The following is a 22,018-nucleotide window of genomic DNA, read 5'->3' on the forward strand; positions in this document are numbered from 1 at the left end:
GTTGCTATGGGTCGGTACCGTCTCGAAGGCACCTAACAACAACAACAAACATGTGTGTATATATATAATTGTGAATTGAGTGAAGGTTTTACAGACAAGATTATCAGTTCTATATTCAAGAAATCATACACTTTGTTTCATCTCCATGACTGCAATCCCCTCCATGCAACAAAAATTATCTAGATTACAAACGAGGCTGCTAACTTCAAGGTCAACTGTTCGAATCTACCAATCACTCCTTGGGTAAAAGATAAGGCATTCTACTCCCTCAAAGTTCTACATTTGGTAACCCTGTACAGGGTTGCTATGAGTCGGAACCAACTTGACAGCACACACCTACCACCACCATAGAGTTTCCTCGAGTGGCCCGTGAGTTTAAACAGCTGACACTGCCATTCAAACAGATTTTTATCTTACAGTGTTATATCAGAACTCCAATTTGTAAACTAAAACCATAAAATTCTTAGAAGACAAAGCAGGGTAAATGCTGTCAGGTCGTGCTTTTGTTCAAGTAGACTAGACATTTCTACGAATGTATTTACCCGCATAGTGGTTACAAATCGGGCCGCTACTCTCATGGTCAGCAGTTCCAAACTACCAGCTGTTCTGCAGGAGAAAGATGAGGCTCCTGTAAAGATTTACAGCCTGGGAAACCCTGTAGAGCGTGGCTATGAGTCAGAACAGACTCCATGGCACATAATAACAACAACAACAACAACAACAAGAAAGCCCAGGAATTAACTGGCTTTGTTCTGTTTTCATTCTAATTTTGACCTAAGTTTAATTAAATGTGTATGTGAGTGCAGGCTAAAAATGGGTAATCAGACAAACATTCCAGATGCATCCTAATTGAGAATTTTTCATTGACAATCAAACTTATAGGGAAAAAAATAATAAAGTGTCCCCCTAATGTTGCATGGCCACAATGTCAATTGGATTGATAACACCAAATAGCTAATATAGACAAAACAAACTGGGTTCTCATACATCTATATGGTGTTTTATAAGCTTAAGCTTTAAATTAAGTATAATCTTTCTGTTTAATTCTGAGAGTTTGTTGTGTCTAACTAAGCTTCTGTTTTTATATCAAGTTAAAGACCACAGCTAATATTTTTCATAAGGTAATATCCGACTCGATGGCACCTGACAACAACAACAACAACAACAACAATCTAAAAATCTTAAATGTTTTCCTAAGAACTGCTTCTTGTACCGGGCTAATAATCACTCTTTTAAAGACAAATGAGTGCTTGCTGGTTAAAAAGTCTGAATATTATAAGAAGTTAATGAAGTAAATTCATTTTAATAAATTTTATGATGTTGTTGTTAAGTGCTGCTGAGTCAGTTCTGACCTATAATGGCCCTGTATAGGATTTCTGAGGAATGACTGGTAACCTTGAATTGCCGACCTTGCAGTTCAAATCAACTTTGATGTCTAGCTCATTAACCTACAGAGCCATACCAGGACTCCCAACAAATTTTATAGCAACTTTAAAAGTAAAACCTTTTCAAATAGTTTAGACTAAATATTTGAAAATGTGTTTTACCTAAGAAAAAGCAATTTTGAGAGTAAAACTGGTACTTCTAAAATGTATATTTAAAAATTATCTTTTTATAATGTTGTCTGGCTCCAATATTCCTTCAGCTTGAGAACAACGTGGCCCAGACTTTTTTTTTTGTCTTTCTCGTTTATCAGACTATTTTATAAAGAGCTTTACATAAGACAGGGAAAGATAAAATCCCAGACATTTAGGTGTTTGTCACTATATCAGAATGTTGTTATTAAGTGCTGCTGACTCAGTTCCAACTCACAGTGATCCTGTATAGGGTTTCCCATAGATCAGCTAGTGGGCTCGAACACCTGACCTTGTGGTTTGCAGTCTGGTGCTTATTGTATGGAACCACAATGCTCTCATGTATCAGAATAAAGCTGTTCAATAGAAATACTTTACTCAAACAGACAAAGGTAGAGGAGACTAGGCCAGTGCTGCCTGACTCCTCTGAAGAGGAATTCTGGAGGGATGGGAGACCTTTACCCTGCCTCTGCATTCCATAGCTCCAAAAACAGCACCAGCTTCCAGTTCCTGCTCCACCGAAATTTAATTCTCCCAGAACTTCGGAGACACACTCTATCAGTCCAGAAAGTGTGGCCTCTCACTCTCATACCTGGAAGATATGCAATTCGGTCAAGTAGTACCGCTGACCCGACAGGACAATTCCCCATAGGAGAAGTCCCCACTAGTATTGTTGAGAGAGGGGCCTATGGATGCTAGCTTATCCACTCTCCCTTCTCCACCTCAAGGCTTGCTCACCACCAAAACATGGCAAATAATTTTAAAACAAGCCAAAGAAGAGGCTGACAAAAAATAAAAAACATTAAAATCCAGTGGATGAGAGCCAGCTCCCCGAGGTAGCTTGGGAAAGTTTCTCAAAATTTTGAACTTTGTAAAGGGGGTTGAATTACAAAAACCTTTACAGACTTTGAGAGGAGAAAAACAACTCCATTTGGAGTAGACTCCAGAATGCCAAAAAACCTTTAATGAGATCAAGGACAAGCTGATAGCTGTAATGGTTAAGTGCGTCGAGTAGGTTCCGACCCGTAGCAACCCAGCATAGGGTTTCCAAGGAGCGGCTGGTGAGACTGAACCGCCAACCTTGCAAATGACTTTGTAGTCCAGAGTAGTAACCCACAGAGCCACACCAGGACTCCAAGATGATAGTAGTGTCTGCCTTAGAACTACCTGACTTAAGAAAGCCCTGAAAACCTATTTGTACATGAATTGCAGAGCCTGGGACTAAGAATACTCACCCAGTCTTGAAGTGACTTCCAAAAAGGTCTATAGCTTACCTTTCAAAACAGTTAAATGGAATGGCAAAAAGACGGTTAGCTTGACTGTATGAAAGGCAGATCTAATAGCTTTAACCAGGGTTTTCCTTCTGTCTTGCATGCACGCAGGGTCATTTGAAAAAGAGGCTCAGCAGGAGAGAAGATGCATCTCAGAAATTTTGCACTTACTAAAAACTAAAAGCCATCAAGAGCTAGCTACAGTGACGATCATGTATAGCCCATATCACTAAAAACCACCACAGAAGGCCAAAGAGAACCATTGCACCAACAAAACTACCCAGTTCCCATCCTTGCAGATCCTGCCTCTAAACGTAACACTGGACTAAAGATGTTCACACCTAAGTACTCCCCTGAAGATCTCAAGAGAACAACTGCCTAGAGATTCAAGAACTGACCAGTAAAATAAAAGCTGCACATTTCCTAGAGACCCCAATCAAGTAGGCAAAATGAGAAGACTAATCTCACCCTAAAGAAGGCCCCGGAAAAACCTTGCCAAGGGACTAATCTCACTTGGGGTCAGGTGCTTCCCTTCATTCTGCTCAGAATCACAGTTCCCCCTAGAAGCAGGCTGAAACTGCACCCTATGAATTAGGATATGAGAGCCCATTCCTGAAGCATGGATGTGAGTAACTGTCAGCCCTTGTTGTTGTTAAGCGCTGTCAAGTAGGTTCTAACGAATAGTAACCCTGTACAGGGTTCCTGAAGAGTGGCTGGTGGGTTTGAACTGCCAACCTTGTAGTTCAAACTGACCTTTTGGTCCAGTTCTTTATCCTGCAACACCACACCAGGATTCCTTGGTCCCACCTTAATCACTATTTACTATTCTCTAAATGTCTTCCCCCTAGGACACTCCTCTCTCCACAGCCTTCATACAATTTAAGGTATAGAAGGGCCAGCACCCACAAAAAAGATATCAAGTATTGACTCCTTCATTTATACCTCCATAATTGGACTTAAGTATAAATTTATTAAGAGATAAGATAGCTTGTTTGTTAGCTCTTTAGTTATTCCTGTTTCATGTTTTTTAAAAAAAGTCTATTTAGGAAAAGAAACACTCATCTTCTGGTCCTGTAAACTGAGGGTTAGAGATACTCTAGCCCTCCCATGTGTGGTGTCATCCCTTATTTTTATGGGGCCAGTTAAATGGGTAAAGCAAGACCCGGGGGCTGGAGGTATTACTGAAAATGTCATTTGGATATAAGATACTCTTGGACCTGGAGAAAAGGTCCCATTGTTGACAGCACCCAAAGCTGTAACAAAGACTTCTCCATGTTAATTCAGGAATTTGTTTCTCTTAGACATTGAGACTTAACTATTGTGTTAAATATGAGAAAGCCCAAGTCCAAGATGAAGAAATTGCTTGGGGGAGGAAAATCCAAAATTTTTATCATTGAAACACAGAAGCTGCCACATATCCCAGATGGCTGGGACTGGCCCTCTAAAGGGATAGTTACTATTTCTCAAGCCATAGCAAAAGGCAGGGGAGATGGGGATTAAAAATTGTTGGATGTACCATCACCTTCCCTGGTTAGGGACAGCCCAAAATCCTAGGGCTTAGTGTTTAATTATTCTGGAATCCCCGGCCTCAATCTCATTTACCAGCCTCTCAGCTATGGTAGCGTAGTGGTTACGAGTTGGGCTGCCAACCTCAAGGTCAGCAGTTCGAAACTACCAGCTGTTCCATGGGAGAAAGATGAGGCATTCTGCTCCTGTAAAGATTTACGGCCCTGGAAACCCTGTGCAGGGTCACTATGAGTCAGAACCGACTCCGTGGCACTTAACAACAACCAGTACCCAGTGGTGGTGGTGATGGTGCTATGGAGTCGGTTCCGACTCACAGTGACCCTGTACAGGGTTTCCAAGGCTGTAAAGCTTTATGGGAGCAAAAAGCCTCATCTTCCTCCCACAGAACCGCTGGTAGTTTCGAATCACTGACCTTGTGGCTGGCAGCCCAACTTGTAACCACTAAGCTACCAGAGCTCCTTCCAGTACCCAGTGTGCTCCATTAACTCAATACTTTTTCTTAGTTTTCTATTTCCTTCTTTTAGCTCTCATGAATCTGGTTACTCCTTCAAGATGGGAAGTACTGCCTAAAATACCCACCAATAGTGGGTAGCCTCACCCTCCTGTACTCAGTCATTGAGGTCCTGGTGTGGCACTGTGGGTAAATGAGCCAGACTGCAAAGTCATTTGAACTGCAAGGTTGGTGGTTCAAGTTCACCAGCTGCTCCTCGGAAACCCTATACAGGGTCGCTATGGGTCGGAACTGACTCGACGGCACCTAACGACAACACTCAGTCATTGCAAATCCCATGGTTGACGTCAGTGAACCTCAATCTTCCAGACACTCTAAGTAAAAACCTGTCCTTATGCGCAACTCCAGGATATACTTTTTTTACATAGTAGAAAGCCATATCCTTCAAATTGGCTCCCTCATCCCAAGGAGTCCATCTACACTTGGGCCAGTGTCTGGCCAGAATGCCCTTTGTAGAAAAACGCATCCTGGGTTCCATCACTTTTCCTACTCAAATTCACCCCTCACTGTTCAAAAGCCAGGCAAAAGGAAATGTGAGTGACATCACGATAAAAAAAGGGAGGAAAAATATATAACCCCATTTTAAAAGAAAGGGAATTTGGGTAATGGTTCCTCTAAACTGCCATCCTGGGACTATAAATTTATCAAGTGGAAATGGTGGTGGGGTGCTGTGGAGTTGGTTCTGACTCCTAGTGACTCTTTATAGGGTTTCTGAAGCTGTAAATCTTTACAGGGGCAGAAAGCCTTATCTTTCTCCAGCAGAATGGCTGGTAGTTTCGAACTGCTAACTTTGAGATTAGCAGCCCAACTCATAACGCTACCAAAGCTTCCACCAAATGGAAGTAGCTATACACAATTTATCTGACACAGTATCTTCTAACCCTGTCTACTAAAAAGGCTTTGAAAGGCTCACCATGTTTGTCCCTGTCAGTAAAAATAGTGACTCAGAGAGCAGTTAATACTACCCAAGCAAGTAAAGTTTTTGCCCTACTAGAGTACTCCCTCTGTTTCATGAACAGATGATGTCTGCCAACTAATCAAAAAAGGTGTCTCTAGTTTTCATAACTCAGGCCCTTCTCCCTGACTATGCCAATTTACACTAGTTTCTCATCACCCCTGTTCAGGAGGAAGCAGCCAAAGAGAAGCAATATCCTGTTTCCCAAGATTGAAAAATGAACAACAAAAGGGGGAAATTAGAACAGTAAGAAACTAAGGGTACCAGGAAAGTTTTAGCTTGGCCAAAGTAAAACGAGATCCAGGCAGTCGTAATATTAAGTGCCGAAGAGTTGGTTCCAACTCATAGGGACCCTGAGTAGGGTTTTAAAGGAGCAGCTGGTGAGTTTGAACTTGCGACCTTGTAGTTCATAATCCATTGCTGATCTTACAGCACCACACCAGGAGTCCTGACAGTCAAAATAGCTAGCTATACTATAGTTAGAAGGCAGCACTTCCCTAATTAAATATTAAATGTCATAGTTCTTTTTTTTTTTTTTTTTGAGATAATTTCTTCCCAGGAAGGGAAACAGCTACACATTTCTTATGAATACCACTGACATCCTGAGAAAAAGCTAACAGTGCCTGTTTGAGATAGCATGTCCAGAACGACCAGTGGGACTTGATATAAACAAAGCAACAAAAGTTTTTGAAATTCCTCAGGCGTCTACCCCTACACCCCAAAACCCTACTGTTGTTAAGTGCTGTCAAGTCAGTTCTGACTCATAGCGACCCTGTATAGGATTTCCGAGGAGAGGCTGTTCAGTTTAAATCACTGATAAATCCTTTTCCTTCTGGGAGACACATCTGGAAGATTTCTGCTTCCGTCTTCCGGGGTATCAATACTCAATTAAGTCTCTGAATATTGACATCAGTGTCAAAGGTGATAACTATTTTCCCCGTGCGGTTTTTCACTGTCACAGACCATTACACGGCAACTATACCGTTACCTAAAGGAGCTCTGGTAGTGTAGTGGTTTCGAATCGGGCTGCGAACCCCAAGGTCGGCAGTTTGAAAATATCAGCTGTTCTCCGGGGGGGGAGGGAGGCGGGAAGATAAGGCATTTTGCTGCTGTAAAGATTTACAGCCTCGGAAAGCCCGTACAGGATTGCTATGAGTCGGGACCGACTCCACGGCACATAACAACAACAAAACCGTTACCTCCGAGTCCTGGTGTGGTGCTGTGAGTTCATGCACTGAACTGCAAGGTGGGTTTGAATCGCAAGGTCGATGGTTCAAGCTCAGTAGCCGTTCCTGGGAAACTCGATACTGTCGGTATCTACTCGACCGCATTTAACAACAGCAACAATACCGTTTCCTTACGATTTCCCTTTTTAAAACCCATAAAACACAAGCTTCTCTCGGTTGCCAGGGCTCTTCCTGATTTTGGAGTGGGAGGGGACACAAAATTTCCCTGACACCTGATGTGGGAACTTCGGAAACATATCTATCTCCTCCCCACCATTTCTATCAGCTCTAGGTATGCAGAGGCATAGCAAATATTTCTTTTTACCAACACAACTAACTACCCGCTCAGGGCTTAAGCAAAATGCAGTCACGTGCCCTCAAGACCCAATGACCAAGGCCCACGCTTCCCAGACGGCCGCATGCGCTCACAGAGGCCGAGCTCGCATGGCGCCACGCCCCATCCCAGAGCTTGGTGCTCTCGCTTTAATAATCCCCGGAAGCCACTGCTGCTGGGATTTCGGGTTCCTCTTAAGCTTCGTTCCTAAACTCGGCCCCTGGAGCGTGTCCTGATTGGCTCGCTCTGGAGGCAGGGAAGGGACCCCTTTGAGAAAAGGACCGCTTCCTGAAGCGGGAGACAGGAAGTTGTCTAGTGCCCCTGGAGTCCCGTTGAAAAAGTGCTCACTGTCGTTTAGGTGGCGGCTGGAGCTGGAAGTGGGTCGAGAGACTGGAGGCTCTGTCCCGCTGCAGTTGGAGGTCCGTTTCCATCGTTGCACCACGGCTACCTCTTCCAGCCCCGAGCCGGGTGCGGCTACCCGGAAGACGACCTTAGGCTTCTTTACGCTGCTCCAAGGGACACCTGCCCGGGCATCGCCTGGGCCTCCAGCCAGGGGACTGGCTCGCTGCTTCAGCACTCCGGGCCGCATTAAGGAGTACACTTATAGCCCCGCGTTTTGCCTCTTTCCCTGAACCACCAAGACCTTGGTCCACAGGGCAAGTCTTGGACCTGGGTCTACCTAGACGGAACCAAAACGCTCAGCCCAGGTCCCCCGCAGACAGGGCTCTGCATCGTCTCTGATATGTCACCCACCATCTCCCACAAGGACAGTAGTCGGCAACGACGACCAGGGACTTTCACACAGTCTCTGGATATGAAGAGCGGTCCTCTGCCGCCAGGTGTGTGGGATGACAACCATCCGGACTTGGTGGGAGCGGAAGGGGACAGAGAAGCTCTTCTGCGGGATCCCTGCACTGGTGACGTCTCAAAAGTCCCACAGAGTTGCAGGGCTGAACTAAGTAGCATTTTGCTGCTACTTTTTCTTTACGTGCTTCAGGGCATTCCACTGGGCCTGGCGGGAAGTATCCCACTCATTTTGCAGAGCAAAAATGTTAGTTATAAAGACCAAGCTTTCTTCAGTTTTGTCTTTTGGCCCTTCAGTCTCAAATTGCTCTGGGCCCCGTTAGTTGATGCGGTCTACTTCAGAAACTTCGGTCGTCGCAAATCTTGGCTTGTCCCTACACAGTACACACTGGGACTCTTCATGATCTATTTATCCACGCAGGTGGACCTTTTGCTCGGGAATATCGATGGCAGAACCCCCGACGTGATTGCCCTTACTGTGACATTCTTTTTGTTTGAATTCCTGGCTGCCACTCAGGACATCGCTGTGGATGGTTGGGCGTTAACAATGTTATCCCGGGAGAACGTGGGCTATGCTTCTACCTGCAATTCAGTGGGCCAAACAGCGGGCTACTTTTTGGGCAATGTTTTGTTTTTGGCCCTTGAATCTCCTGACTTTTGTAACAAATATTTGCGGTTTCAGCCACAACCCAGGGGAATCGTTACCCTTTCAGGTAGTTTGTTTAAACTGTTATGCTGTTTAAGTTTGTTTGATGGTTATGAATCCTTTGACAGAGTATGTGATGTTGAAGGAGAGCTCATTACTTAAATTAGTGGAAATAATTTTATGGGAAAAGAGACAAGGTAAGTTTTCTGTTATGCTAAAGTGGGCTTCTTTGAAGTTTCAAGTGCTACTAAAGCCAGAATGACATTGCAGCAATCCTAATTCTTCAGTACCCCACAGTCAGCAGAAAGAGTGTTCATGTGTAATAGAAAGCAATTCTGAGTGTAGGGATCTGTCAGCATTTGTCTAATATACAATTGCATATTTAAATAAGTAGGAGAGCCCTGGTGTGGCACTGTAGGATAAGCACTGGGCTGCTAACTACAAAGTGGGTGGTTCAGACCCATCAGCCACTCCTTGGAAACCCTATGCAGGGTCACTATGAGTGGGAACTGATCACAACACTTAACAACAATAACCTAAAAATAGGAACTCAGCCTGAATCTGATGGCTCCCATTTCCCCATTGACTTTATCCAGTTGAGAATTCTAGCTTTATGTCCTCACCTAGTCTTCTGGATAATAAAACAGGATTTGTTCATTCAAACATTGAGCCAACCAAGTGGCTGGATTCCTAGAATGTACAGTAAGTAAGGCAGAGTGTTGTGGTACTGTAGGATAAGCACTGGACTGCTAACCTCAAGGCTGGTGGTTTAAACCCACCAGCTGCTTTTCAGAAACCTTGTACAGGGTTGCAATGAGTTGGAACCGACTTGATGGCACACAGAAATGGAGATGAATGTTTCAGGAGAGCTCAGAATTGCCAGATGCTAACTGCTTATGGGTATCAGGCTTTGCACTTATTCTTGATTGGTAAGATTTCATAAAGTGGAGAATTGGTATTCCAGAATGTAGTACATTAGGTGAAAATGCACTGAGGCTGAAAAATAGAAAAAAGTGTAGGACAGCCTCTTGATATTCAAAGTCCTTGAAGCAGTAATTGTAAAGACTGAGTTTGAGAAGTGGTACAGAAGAAAAGTTGTAACCGAATTATTGTCTTTAGTTGTTGTAAACCAAAAACCAAACGCACTGCCTTTGAGTCCATTCCAACTCCTAGCAACCCCCTATAGGATAGAGTAGAACACCGTAGGATATCCAAGAAGGTAAATCTTTATAGGGCAGACAGCCTTATTTGTTTCCCATGCGAGCGTCTGGTAAATTTGCTCTGCTAACCTTGCAGTAACATTACAATGCTTAGCCCATAGTGCCACCAGGATGCTTTCAATTGCAATGAAAGGAGCTTAATGTTTATTTAGTAACTAACTGAATATATAGTCTATAGAATTTCTCCTTTCCTCTGCATAACTTTGTAAGGGTTTCTGAGGGTTTTTTCCAACCCCTAATAAGATTTTTAGGTTTCCCTAAAATCCAGCGAGATGGATTGGCCAAGTGGCAGCATCGATGGACTCAAGCGTGGCAACAGTAGTGAGGTTGGCCCAGGATTGGGCAGTGTTTTCGTTCTGCTGTGCATAAGGTCACTATGAGTTGGTACTAACTTGATGGCACCTAACAACAACAACAACAAAATATGTGTAAGGAGCTCTTATAGCATAGTAGTTACAAGCTGGGCTGTTAATCTCACAGCAGTTCGAAACTACCAGCTGTTACACAGGAGAAAGATGAGGCTTTCTGCTACCGTAAAGATTTATAGCCTTGGAAATCCTGTACAGGGTCACTATGAGTCCGAGCCGACTCCACGGCACATAACAACAACAACAACAACAACAACAGCAAGTATTGAGTCTTGAAATGAATTTGGGTGGTTTTGTTTTGAGATTTAAACAAAACTAAACGTCCTCTTAGTTTCCCAGTGCCAACTTGGGTATTCCCATTCCTATTCTATGCATAATTGTCTATACTTTGTGATTATATCCTATGGACATCTTGTTGCTTTTTCGTTTGTTCTTCATTTTATCTTGGAGTTGTGATATCACCAAGGAGGACTAATGAAATGGTGTACTTAATATGGAATCTTCCTAGAAAAAGACTTAAACTATGGTGTGGTGCTATAGGATAAGCACTGAACTGCAAGGTCGGTTTGAACTGCAAGGTCAGCAGTTCAAATTCACCAATCTCTTCTTGGAAACCCTATACAGGGTCTCTATGAGTCAGAACTGACTCAACGGCCTTAACAACACCATGGAAACTAAATTACTAACTAGTTAAGAGTTTTCTCATAAGACATCTTCCCAGAGAATGCTGTTGATTGAATTCAGAACCTGTTCATTTGCAACCATTCTCCAATGTGTGGATCAAGATTGGGTTTGTTGAGTTTTTAATTAGACTTATTTGCTGTTTTGAAATCCGTTTAGTCTGTGGAATTTGAAGTTTGCTCTTCAGGAGACTTAAAAATAGCTTACTTTGTAATTTTTAAAACTATAATGGACTGTTGAGCTTGGTTAATAAGACATTTTAGTAAATTAAGGGATCTTACATCTCATTTGCCTTTTTTAGGGTTGTATCTATCACATTTATAGCCTTGTACTTTTTGGTACTCAGTAATAGTGTGGTGGTGGTGATTGTATGCCATGGGGCTGGTTCCTACTCACAGTGACCCTGCATCAGGTTTCTAAAGCTGTAAATCGTTTACAGGAGCAGAAAGCCTCATCTTTTTCTCGTAGATTTGAACTGCTGACCTTTTGGTTAGCTCAGTTTGTAACCCACTATGCTACCAGGGCTCGTTATTAATACTATGAGAAAAAAATAGTGCTTTTGAGGAATTTTGAGAACACATATTAAGGAAATACAGTTGCTTACGTAATAAAAGTGGAGTCCTGGAGTCCTGGTGTGGCACTGTGTGTTAATGTGATGGACTGCAAAGTTGATTTGAACTGCAAAGTTGGCAGGTCAAGCTCACTAGCCAGTCCTTGGAAATCTTATACAGGGTTGCTACTGGTCAGAACTGACTTGATGGCACTTACCAACAATAAACAGCAGGTAATAAAAAGAAAAATGGTATTAAAAGATATTGGAATTGTTCCACGAACTTTACCTACGGCTTAGGCTTCTTGATTCCTTATCTGGTGTTTTTCCTGCACTTGGTAGAAAACTGAGGGGGAAGTGTCAAGAAAAACCTTGAGGCCTAATATTGTTGTTGTTGTTGTTATGTGCTGTGGAGTTGATACCGACTCATTGCGACCCTGTACAGGGTTTCCGAGGCTGTAAATCTTTACGGGAGCAGCTGGTAGTTTCGAACTGCTGACCTTGCGGCTCGCAGCCCGCCTAATATACTATGTGGTAATTGACCTTTTCTATAAGACAAAAAGGAGCTCAGTGTAGTGGTTACAAGTCAGGCTGCTAATTTCAAGGTCAGCCATTCAAAACTACCAGTAGTTCTGCAGGACAAAGGTGAAGGTTTCTGCTCCTGTAAAGATTTACAGTCTTGGAAACCCTATACAGGATCGCTATGAGTTGGCACCAACTCCATGACACATAACCACCACCACCACCATAAGACAAAAGGAGCATTCTGACTGCTGATATCTAAAAAAAACACCAGTCTATACCTGGAATGCTTGATGTGCAGAGGAAGTGATAGACTGAAGTTTGTTTGTTTGTTTTAAAGTGACCCATGTCACTCATTTACTCAGCGGGCCTGTTTGGGATTAGCCATGAGATAGGTGTTACAGTATGATGAATAAGACCTGGGAATTGATTTTTGGCTTACAAGGAACCATAATGAGGTTTGTAAACCAAAATGACAAAGTGAGTAGATGGGTGATGTAAATAGGTCAAGTGAACTGGTACAGGAATTGAGGGGACACAGTTAACCTAAGAAGCCCAGGCCTAGCTAAAAAAGCAGGGAGTTTCAACATCAGTAAATTGTTACCTTATGGAAACAGGATCCCATGATTACCTGATGTTAAGAGTATTCAAAAGAAACTAGAATTTCTTCTTTTGTTTATTCCTGTACTTTTAAAACAGTAAACAAATAAAAATATAACTGCTCCCTAAGGTTTCCAAGATTGTAAACCTTTACGGAAGCAGACAGCCTCATTTTCCTCCTTGCAGGACCTGGGGGATTTGAACTGCTGGCCTTGTGGCTAGCAGCCTCACACTTAACCCACTGCACCATGAGGGATCCTTAAAAACACTTAAACGCTCATGTAAAGTGTGTCTTTTGGCTTGATCCAGCCTGTGAGTGACTAGTCAAGACCCTCGGCTCTAGAAGTGGTAACAATCATAATTAGAAAAAGTGATCTGATAGGAAGCAGGGTATAGTATTTGGATTTGGAGTAGGGACCAGGATAGTTTGACACTGGAATAAAGCTAAAGATACAATTAGAGCTTATAAAGTAGTTTGTATATAGCTAGGAATGCACATATAACAGTCAAAGAAAATAACTGATGCTATGAATTAAATTTGTGGTGATAATAGTAAAAATCTTTTTTATAAGGGCCTCTATGCTTTGAATCAGTTAGGAAGCAGGACCATTAATTCCTATGTAGTCACACATTTCTCTGCCCTGCTTTCAGAAGCAGTACTCATTAACATACATTGTTGTTGTTATGTGCCATGGAGTCGGTTCTGACTCATTGTGACCCCATATAGAGTTTTCGATGAGCAGCTAGTGAGTTTGAATGGCTGGCCTTTTGGTTCAAATTGACCCTGCTGTCTAGTGCTTATCTTATGGTACCACACCAGGACTCCCATTAACATATAGTCACTACATATACATATGTTTTTTAGAATTTAGGAGGAATTGATTCATTTCTAACAGATCAGTTATTTAAAAATAAGCTGTAATATGTTAATAGCATCCGTGATAGAGGTGGGAGTTATGTGCAGTCAAGTTGGTTCCGACTCATAGTGGCCCTGTATAGGGTTTCCAAGGCTGTGAATCTTTCAACCATAGAGCAGCTGATAGATTTGAACTGCTGACCTTAAGATTAGCAGCCCAATGCGTAACCCATTATGCTATCAGAGCTCCTTAATAGTATCCATATTTAGCCTTAAAATATTAGCTTATACGCTCAAAAAGACAAATCTATAGTTGTAGGGATGGAGAGCAGATCAGTTGTTGCTAGAAGTTGGGGATTTGTAGTAGATGACTATAAATGGTTAACATGAGGGATTTTTGGGGGTGATGGAGCTATTCTCTATCTTGATTATGATTGTTGTTGTTGGGTGTCATCGAGTTGGTAATAACACATAGCGACCCTGTGCACAGCAGAACAAACCACTGCCCAATCCTGGGCCAACCTCACAATTATTGCTATATTTGAGCCCATTGATGCTGTCAGTATGCCAATCCATCTTGTTGGGGGTCTTCCTCTTTTTCTCTGACTCTCCACTTTACATGTATTGATTATGATAGTGATATGAAATCATACATGTTTTAAAATTCATGCAACTGTATCCTAAAAGAAAAAAATCAGCTTTGCTATGTTGTTGTTGTTAAGTGCCGTCAAGTCAAATACATCTCAGCAACCCAGTATAGGGCTTCCAAGGAGTGACTAGTATGTTTGAACTGTCAATCTTGTGGTTCAAACTGTCCTTGCAGCCTCTCCTTTATCCCACAGCGCCACACCATGACTCCAACTTTGCTATATAACTATTTAAAAGTAAACTGTATTCTTTAAAAAATAACCTATTATTTTTAAAGCTGACCTGTGGATAAATATGCAAAATGTATGATATCAAATCCTTCTGTTTAGCTCCCTTTGGCCTTGAGTGGAACATGTTCATATATATGGTTTATCTTCCATGTCAACATAAGCAAAGAAAATTTGAGCTTGATTCAAATGTTAGGCCTCTAGTAGTAAAATAAGTGGAAGACTACTGAGGCTCACAGATTCTAGGGGAATTAGATATTTTGGAAGGCCTTAAATGTTTTGTTTTGTTTTTTCTTTTTTAAACTAAACAAAGGGAAAAAATGGTACTTTGTGCTTTCTTTGTTTAGTAGTGAACCATGGTGGTGGTGGCTGTATACTGTGTGCTTTTGTGTGGAAAAGTCAATTTATAAAATACACTTGTAAACTTCAAAATTATTTGATTTACTTTGATATATCTCTTATTCTGAAATTTACTTCTCATTTTGTTGATACTTAATTCAAGGTCAATTGAACTAGCCTTTACTATGTAAACTTAGCAATAAGAGAATCATAAGACCTTGTTGCTGTTAAGTGCCCTCCAGTCAGTTCTGACTTAGCGATCCTGTATAGGGTTTCCAAGGAGCTGCTGGTGGGTTTGAACTCATTCTAGTTCTGATCCTACAGTACCACACCAGGCACCTATTAACTACAAGTAATCTCCTACTTCCATTTATAGTGTGTGCCTTAAAACAAGTATTTTTGAGAAAACAAAATAGAGTTACATAATACCAGGAAATGTTCAGTTCCTAGAGGATTAAAAATTAAAAATAAGAAATTCCTAATTTTGCCTTTTTTTTAGATTAACTTTTGTCTCCTCAAAATATGTTTTGAAATCTCCTGGTGTGGTGCTGTGAGATCAGCACTGGACTTGGAACCACAAGGCTGATAGTACAAACCCACCAGCTTCATTTCCGAAACCCTTTGAGTAGACCCTGTGGGTCGCTCTGAGTCAAAACCAACTGGATGGCACATAACAACATACATGTTAGTATGATCCTGTTTGAAAATCCTGTTTTCTTTGTTATGTCAATTAGATTATCTTCATACCTAAGTAATGCGGGTTCTGAATCTAATCACTTCTGAGTTATAAAAAGAGCAGAATTGGCACAGGATATAAACACAGGGAAAAAAAGACAGACAATGGAAACTAATAACCTATACCAGGATTGCTGATAGCTTCTGAAAGCTGAAATACACAAAGAAGTACCTCCACCTAGAGCCATGTACTGAATTTGGACTAATAGCTTCTGGAACTGTTAGAAAATAAATTTCTGTTCTTCAAAGTCACCCACCCACTTGTACAGCAATACTAGAAAATAATTATTTTAGAAATAATTATGGGTATATCTTATATTTTATGTGTGTTCTTTAATTTCATTCTGCCCCTTCATAATTGAATATACAATTCCTGGAAGCTAAAGTCCAGTGATCATTAATTAAAGCTACAGAATAAGTGATGCCAACATGCATAAAGATTTCTAAATTTTTGATTGTCTTACATTTGAGATTTAAATATTTCATGTTTCTAGTACAGTCTTAGAATCTTTCATTTAAAAAAAATGCCCATTTAAAGAAAAAAAACAAAACTAAGAAGCATTTAATTTGGAAATTATTGTAGATTCACAGGCTGTTGCCATGAAATGTACAATGAAGTCCTAACCACCTTTCCCTGGCCTCTTCAGCTGGAAACATCCTACATAAAGTTACTACAATATCAAAACCAAGAAATTGACATTAGTATATTCCATAGACCTAATTCAGAGTTCACCTGGTATACAGAGAGGCTTCAAAATGGTTGTGGAAAATGACACTAAACTTTTTGAAGCCTTCTCGTATATGCAATCATTTGTATGTGTATATGTTGTTGTTGTTAGGTGCCATCGAGTCAGTACGACCCATAGCAACCTTATGCACAGCAGAACGAAACACTGCCCGATCCTGGGCCAACCTCACTACTGTTGCCACGCTTGAGTCCATTGATGCTGCCACTTGGCCAATCCATCTCATTGGGGGTCTTACTCTTTTTCTCTGACCCTCCACCTTACCAAACATGATATCCTTCTCCAGAGACTGGTCCCTCCTGACAATATGTCTGAAGTATGAGAGATGAAGTTTGGCCATCTTAGCCTCCAAGGAGCTTTCTGGCTGCACGTCTTCCAAAATGGATCTATTGGTTCTTTTGGCAGCCACACTATGCAATTTTATTGTATGTTTAGCTTTGTGTAATAAACACCAAACCAAGATGCTAAACTCTACCTTCATTTACGAATCAGGCTGCTAAGCTCAAGTTCGGCAGTTTGAAACTACCAGCGGTTCCACTGGAGAAGATGAGGTGTTCTGCTCCCATAAAGATTTACAGCCTTGGAAACCCTGTGCAGGGTCACTATGAGTCAGAACCGACTCCACAGTACTTAACAACAACAACAATCCCACCCTTAGTAGCTGCCAACCATTGCTCTGTTTTGTATCTTTATAATTAAGTTATTTCATGAGTATCATACAAATGGAATCAGGCAGTGGGTATTCTTTTGGGATTGGCTGTTTTCACTCATTATAATTTCCTTAAGACTCATTCAAGTTGTATGCATCAGTAACTGTTTATTGCTGAGTATTACTCTGGTTATTAGACAAACCACAGTTTGTTTCACCATTTACTCATTGAAGGGGATTTGGGTAGTTTTCATTTTTAAGTGTTATGTATAGTGCTATTACGAATATGTGCTGGTAAGTCTGTGGTAAGTGCTGAAGAGTACAGTTGCTAAGTCTTGTGATAAATCCATTTTTAGTTTTGAAAGGAAATGGCAAACTATTTTCCAGAGAGGCTGTACCATTTTCTGTTCCTACCAGCAGTGTCTGAGTGATACAGTTATTCTGTATTCTTGCTACTTTTGTTAGCAAACCAGCTGTTTCATCTGGTCCTTGTTGAAGACACAACTATTTCTTCTACCCCTGTAGGAAACACTGACTGAGTTCATGAAATAATCTGTTGGTAAGTGCCTAAGAAGACTAAGAATTAGGAAGATTTCACGGTTACTTTGTAGTTATTCCATTTTTGTATTACATACTGCCCTTTTTTCTTTTTTAAAAAAAGTTTTTATTGTGAATTGAGTGAAAGTTTACAGGGCAGATCATCAGTTTTATATTCAACAAATCGTATACTTTGTTTCATTACAATGATTATAATCCTCTCCCTGTACTATCAGTTAACAGTACTTCTCTTCATTTTAGCTCTTTTTTTTTTTTTAAATACTCAGGCATATATAATAATTTAAGCCACCGAAGGGCACATTCTGCAAGCCTGCCTCCTGGGTGCCAGTTCTCAGCCCCTCTAATTCCATGAATTTATAGTCCTCAGCTGTTCCCTCTCACCATGTCCCCATCTCTGCCTCCATCTCTGATGCCGCTGCTTCTCTGGATAGGGTCCCGTATTCTGCTTGTGTTTTTCTCCGTTGATGGTTCTAGGGTCATCTGGTTCTGGACTGTGAGATTAACTACTCCCCCATTTTTGTTAAAAAACGTCTACCTTTACAATTGTGACACCCGCAATTTATCATGATAACAGTTACTTACTATTTAATCATAAGAATCTTATCCCCATCTCTTTTCACCAGACCCATGTAGACCAGATGAAAGCTATTTAGTGGGGACTATCTTTCCTGCACACTTTTAAACTATACTCCCTCTTGAAATCTTGTAAGACAGTCACTTTGTGCCTTTATAGCCCCCTCATTTTAGGTAGCCAATGTCTAAGTTGCCTGTCCCTGTCTACCCTGTGTCCAGAGGGGATAGCATTGATACTTCATGTGAAGACTCCTTCCCTCTCTCTTGGTATTTTGAGCTACTACTTCCATGAATATAGGTCAAGTTCATCAAATTGTAGCAATTTACCCTCGTTTCCTTTATCAAAAATTATTACTATTTTTAAATCATGCTCTAGTCTAGTTCTGATTGTCAAGCCATCAAGGCTAGGTCAAATGGGGACTATCTGCAAGTATGGAAGTTCTTGTGCATCTCCCCTCATTTCATTTCAGTTGGATGCTTCACTTTCAGCTCTAGACCTCCATGGCTATGTCCTGGTCCGTGAGCTCAGGTGTCCCCAGGTCTTACCACGCTTTGGACCAACCAGCCTTTCATCTTCTCTCTCTCATCTCCAGACCAACAGGAGTCTTACATACTGTCTTTAATGTACTTAACCACCAAATGGAATGTGACTATTATATAATCCAAACAGCATTTTCTGGGAGTTTTCTTCAATAGAAATATTTTGGGCAAATGCTTCAGGTAGAAATGTGTGGAATAGAAGAAGGGTCTGTTACTGCTAAGACTCAGCTGGTGACTCAGGGCTGGATACAGACTATTATTTCTGTTTCAGTTTCCTCCACTGTAAAAGTGAGAGCATTGGACCAGATGGTGGGTGTTTAAAGTTCCTTTATGCTCTAATTGTCTTTGAAGTAGAAACCTGTGGCAAAAGCAAGGAGATGAAAGGAAAGCTTATTAGAGCAGAAGCTGGGACAGTTTGTTTTCCTACCACTGACATAAAAAACAACCCACAACTGTCAACGACTCTATAGGACAGTGTTTCCAGCATTGTAAATCTTTATTGGAACCGCCAGACTAATCTTTCTCTCAGCTTAACCTTAGTAAAACAGCTGGTGATTCTGCTAAAGTTAAGTTCCATGCTATATGAGTAAAAACTAGAAGAAGAAAGAACCTGACCTGAGCCAAATATGGGTGTATCAGACAGTGCTTCTCAAAGTTTTCTATTTATGATGGTGGGAGAGAAGGAAACTACACCATATTGAGTCTGAGAGCCTAGTCACTGCTGGGAAAACTTAAAAAAAAATTAAAGTCTCCTATTTTTATCTTAAATAGGAGTCCTCGTATGGCACTGTAGGGTAAGCACTAGACTGCAAGGTCTATTTGAATTGTAAGGTTGGTGGTTCGAACTCACCAGCCGCTCCTCGGAAACCCTATACAGGGTTGCTATAAGTCTGAACCAACTCGACAACACTTAACAATGACAAATTTTGTCTTAAAAGTTCTTGGACATTTTGCATTCTACTCCATAATATGTTTGTTGTTGTTAGGTGTCATCAACTCGGTACCAATTCATAGCAACCCTATGCACAACAGAATGAAACACTGTCCGGTCCTGGGCGAACCTCACAGTTGTTGCCATGCTTGAGCCCATTGATGCTACCATTTTGCCAGTCCATCTCGCTGGGGGTGTTCCTCTTTTTCTCTAACCTCCACCTTACCAAACATGATATCCTTCTCCAGTGACTGGTTCCTCCTGAAAATATGTCCAAAGTATGAAGGTTGGCCATCCTGGCCTCCCAACACAAATCTGTTAGTTCTTTTGGCAGCCCATGGTACTTTCAGTATTCTCCTCCAACACCATAACTCAAAAGCATCAATTTTTCTAGGGTCTTCTTTATTCACTGTCCAGCTTTCACATACATATGAGGTTATTGAAAATACCGTGGCTTGGGTCAGGCGCACCCTAGTCCTCAAGCTGATATCTTTGCTCTTCAACACTTTAAAAAGGTCTTGTACAGCAGATTTGCCTAATGCAATATGTCATTTGATTTCTTAACTGCTGCTTCCGTGAGTGTTGATAGTTGATCCAAGAGGGAAGTCCTTGACAACTTCATTCTTTTCTCTGTTGATAAGAATGTTGTTTATTGGTCCAGTGGTGAGGATTTTTGTTTTCTTTACATTGATATGGAATCCATACCGAAGACTGTGCTCTTTGATCTTCATCAGTAAATATTTTAAGTGGCTAGTTTAAAGCAGTGATTTGTCCAGTTTCTATGTTCCAGGCCTCCTGGTTGGAACTAAAATGTGATCCTTTTTTTCCTCGGGAGTATCTGCATTGATAGGAGAGAGAGCTTACTTGCTCTGGGCAGATCTGAACATTTGAGTGGTGGTGGTAGTGTTAGTTGTCATCACATTGATTCCAACTCACAAAACCCAGGTATGCAAAGTAGAAGTGCTCCATAGGCTTTCAAGGCTGTGACTGTTCAAAAACAAAATGCCTTGTGCATCTGAGTGAGTTTGAATTGCCACCCTTTCAGTCAGTAGTAAAATATCTGGGTAGTTTACTTGCTTCAGTATCTCACCTCTGATGTTTCTGGCTTGTGATGCTGTTTAATTGTATATAAACTATGAACAATAATTCTTATTCTGGGGAGTGATTTTGAGATTTAAATGAGTTGTTATATGTTTTGCCCTTGACTTAACTCAGATGGTAGCTTTTTTTTAAGATGGTAGCTTTTTGTAACCTTTTCTTGTTACCAGTGAATAGTTATATGCTCTTAGTTTTTGCATTCATGAAATCACTACGTAAGTTTCAGTAACTGCTTCAGAATATTTAGTCTTTAGTTTATCTTTTAGATCTTTGATTAAAAATCCTGTTTGTGAAACTTGAATACCAGACTCTCCGCTCTAGTCCTTTGTGGCCATGTCTCTGGGCCCAGGAGTCCCCAGGTCTTGCCATACTTCTGGCCAACCAGCTCTCAACCCAGGTTCACAGAAGTCTTTTTGAACATGGTCAAACATAGCTCACAAATTCATTGCTGCTTTTCCCCCCACTTCCCCTTATCAGTGACAAATGCTTTGAGACCGTAATTATCAATATCATAATACTTTTGCTGACAAAATACATGAATCAAAATTAAAATACTAACGTAATTAGTTTTGGTAATAATGTGTAGCTCTTATGTCCAACTGTGGATGTTCTCTAGCAGTGGTAATAAACACTAGCAATAGTCTGTTCACTAGTCAGGTTCTGTGACAATTGCGTATGTGTAAAACATCTTAATATAATTTCTGTTGTTATGAAGTGCCGTCGAGTTTATTCTGACCCATAGTGACCCTGTATAGGATTTCCAAAGAGCAACTGCTAAGCTTGAACCACCGACCTTGTAGTTCAAATAGCTTTGCAGTCTGGCACATTAACCTACAGTGCCACACCAGGACTCTAATACAATTTCTAGCAGTGACTAAACCTCTCTTCCTGAAAATGAGATTTCATTCTTCTATTTGAGTTACATGATCCTCATATGGAATTGTGAGAAAATGAACTAAACTGAAAGGTTGGCTTGAACTTTAAGGTCAGCGATTTAAACTCAACAGCCGCTCCTTGGAAACCCTATACAGGGTTGGTATGAGTCAGAAATGACTCAAAGCACTTAACAACAAAAATTTGAGTTGCAGGAAACTTTAGAGTTAATGCTCTGTGAATAACTCATTGTCACTACTTCCTTCTTTCAAGTGTACTTGTTATTTTATACTCAAAGTTAGAAATGATCTTGTCCACAAATAGTAATTAGAAGCATGCTAAAACCTGTTTAACTTGTACTTATTGTTCTTTCTCATGCTATTGGTAGGGATGTAAGTTCTAGATGTAGATTTTGACCATTGTAGTTGGAAGAATTTATGAATAGAAAATTTTAAA

General features: G+C 41.0%; 1 protein-coding gene across 1 annotated transcript in view; it reads left to right on the forward strand.

The window, feature by feature from the left end:
• Positions 1 to 7,678: 7,678 nt before the first annotated feature.
• SLC33A1 (solute carrier family 33 (acetyl-CoA transporter), member 1) overlaps positions 7,679 to 22,018 on the forward strand; it is a 44,346-nt gene continuing 30,006 nt past the window's right edge. Inside the window, exon 1 of the mRNA XM_006867953.1 lies at positions 7,679 to 8,915. Coding sequence (XP_006868015.1) covers positions 8,141 to 8,915 — 775 coding nt within the window. The 5' untranslated portion in view covers positions 7,679 to 8,140. The remainder of the gene's footprint in view (positions 8,916 to 22,018) is intronic.

This window comes from Chrysochloris asiatica, unplaced genomic scaffold, assembly GCF_000296735.1.
Source record: "Chrysochloris asiatica unplaced genomic scaffold, ChrAsi1.0 scaffold00113, whole genome shotgun sequence".
Taxonomy (NCBI): Eukaryota; Metazoa; Chordata; class Mammalia; order Afrosoricida; family Chrysochloridae; genus Chrysochloris; species Chrysochloris asiatica.